General features: G+C 39.0%; 1 protein-coding gene across 1 annotated transcript; it reads right to left on the bottom strand.

The window, feature by feature from the left end:
• Nucleotides 1-356: 356 nt before the first annotated feature.
• LOC149397550 (uncharacterized) lies at nucleotides 357-2,020 on the bottom strand. The gene is made up of 6 exons (XM_089614254.1): nucleotides 1,685-2,020; nucleotides 1,419-1,629; nucleotides 1,247-1,326; nucleotides 883-1,132; nucleotides 527-595; nucleotides 357-457 (listed from the first exon to the last, which is right to left on the bottom strand). Exons 1-6 carry the CDS (start codon nucleotides 2,018-2,020, stop codon nucleotides 357-359), a joined length of 1,047 nt encoding a protein of 348 aa, XP_089470380.1.
• Between the last annotated feature and the right edge of the window lie 475 nt (nucleotides 2,021-2,495).

The following is a 2,495-nucleotide window of genomic DNA, read 5'->3' on the forward strand; positions in this document are numbered from 1 at the left end:
GTGGTAATAGTCTCTAGGTTTTCTTGATTTGGTGATTGTAATCTATATAAACCTTGCGTGTACTATTGACTACAAGATAGTGAAATCCTTTCCACTGGCAGAGTGCCCCCAGACGTAGGCGTATTGCACCGAACTGGGTAACCATATCGTGTGTATCTTCTTTATCGCAATGTTTGTTGTTTATCCATTATCTGTGTGCAAGCAAGTTGTCGGACACATTGTCAATACATTGTGTGCGACATCTTGTCCTTGTCACTAATAAGAATTTCAACATGCTCTGGCTTCATCAAGATGCTCGAATTGTATTGACACCTCATATTTAGGTAGTAGGCTGCCTCATGTACTGGGTGACGAAGCTATCTCTCCCATCGCTCGACTGCGATATCCACAACCGATTGCTTATTTGGAATTTTTTCCAACTTTACTTTCATCAAGTTGAATACGTGGTAAAGCGCACCTAAAAATTTCAAAACATAATAAGCTCATAACATCATATGTTTGTGACATAATAAGTTCAAACACGTACCTAGGATTGGGATAACTTCTGTATCCATGAAGCGTAGAGTGGTATACATGTGATCGAATACCTTACAAACTGCATCCAGGTGTAACCAAAACCAAAATGTTTGATCGAGTACTTTTGATTCAACAAATCTTCCGATCAAAGTATTACGAAATGTGGTCGTCTTCCACCAATCAGAGGTGAAAATTTTCCTTAACCCTCCCTTATTGCCCTTTAAACTTGTAAGGACTAAATAGTTGGTGGCAAACCTTGCCAGACCCGGCCAAACAATCTCACCTTCTCCTTCGTCTCTCATCTTCGATAACACAATCCTGTGATTGTAGATGAATTTGGTAATTTTCCTTGCATCCTTCACGAACCGTGAGATAGTTTCTCTCTTACAACGTCTTCCAACATCAAATCCATGCAATGAGTGGCACACGGTGTCCAATACAAATTAAATTTTTCCATCAACTTCTTACCGGCCTTTTTGTACGCCGATCCGTTATTCGTCACTACTTTGATGACGTTGTATTGCCCGATCTCTTTCACCACGTCCGACAATATCTTGAAAATATATTGCCAATTCTTTATCTTGTCCGACGCGTCGATAGACTTAGAGAAAACAGTCTATCCAGCAGAGTAGACCATGACATTGATAATGCTCAATCCAGTTGATCATGTCCAACTATTAGACATGATGGTGCACCCAAACTCTTGCCATATTGGTCTTTGACTATCAACGTAAGTATGTGCTTTTGCCACCTCTTCTTTAAGATACGTGTTGTGAATCTGGTATGGGGAAGGTAAAGGGACACCACGACCTGTAAACAAAAAAATTTTACATAAACCAATAATCAGAAACCCGTTAATCAATTCATTAGTATTCACCTAACAATTTTACAAGTTCCCTTACCTATTTTCGACGCTTCGTGCATCATATTATGAAAATGGTGGGACTTCACTTTGTTCACCAGCACACTCTCGTAAATGAAGAAACGACTCACAATATTATCCAAACACTTCTTCAGTGATGTCTTTGCCTCCGGATTAAGGGTTGCTTTCCGGAGATGGTGCAGTCGTTGACGTCCCCCTTCCCAAATCACGATGCGATTGTGAACCTCCACCTAAACCGGATCTCTCATTTTCCACAGAAGCTTCTTCACAACTTCTCTTCGTTGCCTTGTATAGGTCATGCTCCATCTCAACTTCGAAGTCTCCTTCTTCATCAACTGAACCAAGAGTCGAATGCATCTCTCCCCGAATTGTCTCCTCCGTGGTTTGTTCATTTTTCTTCTTCCTTTCTACATCCTGTAGCAACAACATCATCTCTTCTCTAACTCCTGGCGGACACTTCTCACACCGCTTCACATTCTTTTTTGGGTCGTTCCCACTCAAATGAAGTTTGATACGAGTCAGGCCCCCTCCTCTTGTCGTCACTCCACAGTACTTGCATGTAAAATGATTATTGCTCCCCGCCACCATCATAGAATGCTTTCCTATGCCTTCATCTGCCATCGTTATTTACCTTCAAGCGTTGAACAAAAATTAGTAACTTCAAAAATTAGTAACACAACCAAACTACTAGTAAATACTAAATACCAATTGTCATGACCACAAAATTAGTTCTAAGCTATTTATAACTTCAATTTTCGGACATATTTTTAAAAAATAGAAAAAAAAACATATGTCAACCAAGGACTCAAGATAAGCAACTTTCATTCAGCCATATATATAAAAAAAAATCAATTAAACCCGAAATTTATTCATTTCTATCATAAATTGTTTAAAACTTCATTTTTCGGACATATTTTAAAAACATTGAAAAAATCATATGTGACCCAATGATTCAAGGTAAGCAACTTTCATTAAGCACTATAGCACAAAAAAAAAAATTAATCGCACACGAAAGTGGGATAATTTCAAACTGGTCGACACAATTTCACCGACGACAACTCGGACAATCGGCGAAATGACGTCGAGTTTTTTGAAT

This window comes from Urtica dioica, chromosome 5, assembly GCF_054948205.1.
Source record: "Urtica dioica subsp. dioica isolate 48M chromosome 5, U.dioica_male_clone48M_v1_H2, whole genome shotgun sequence".
Lineage (NCBI taxonomy): Eukaryota > Viridiplantae > Streptophyta > Magnoliopsida > Rosales > Urticaceae > Urtica > Urtica dioica.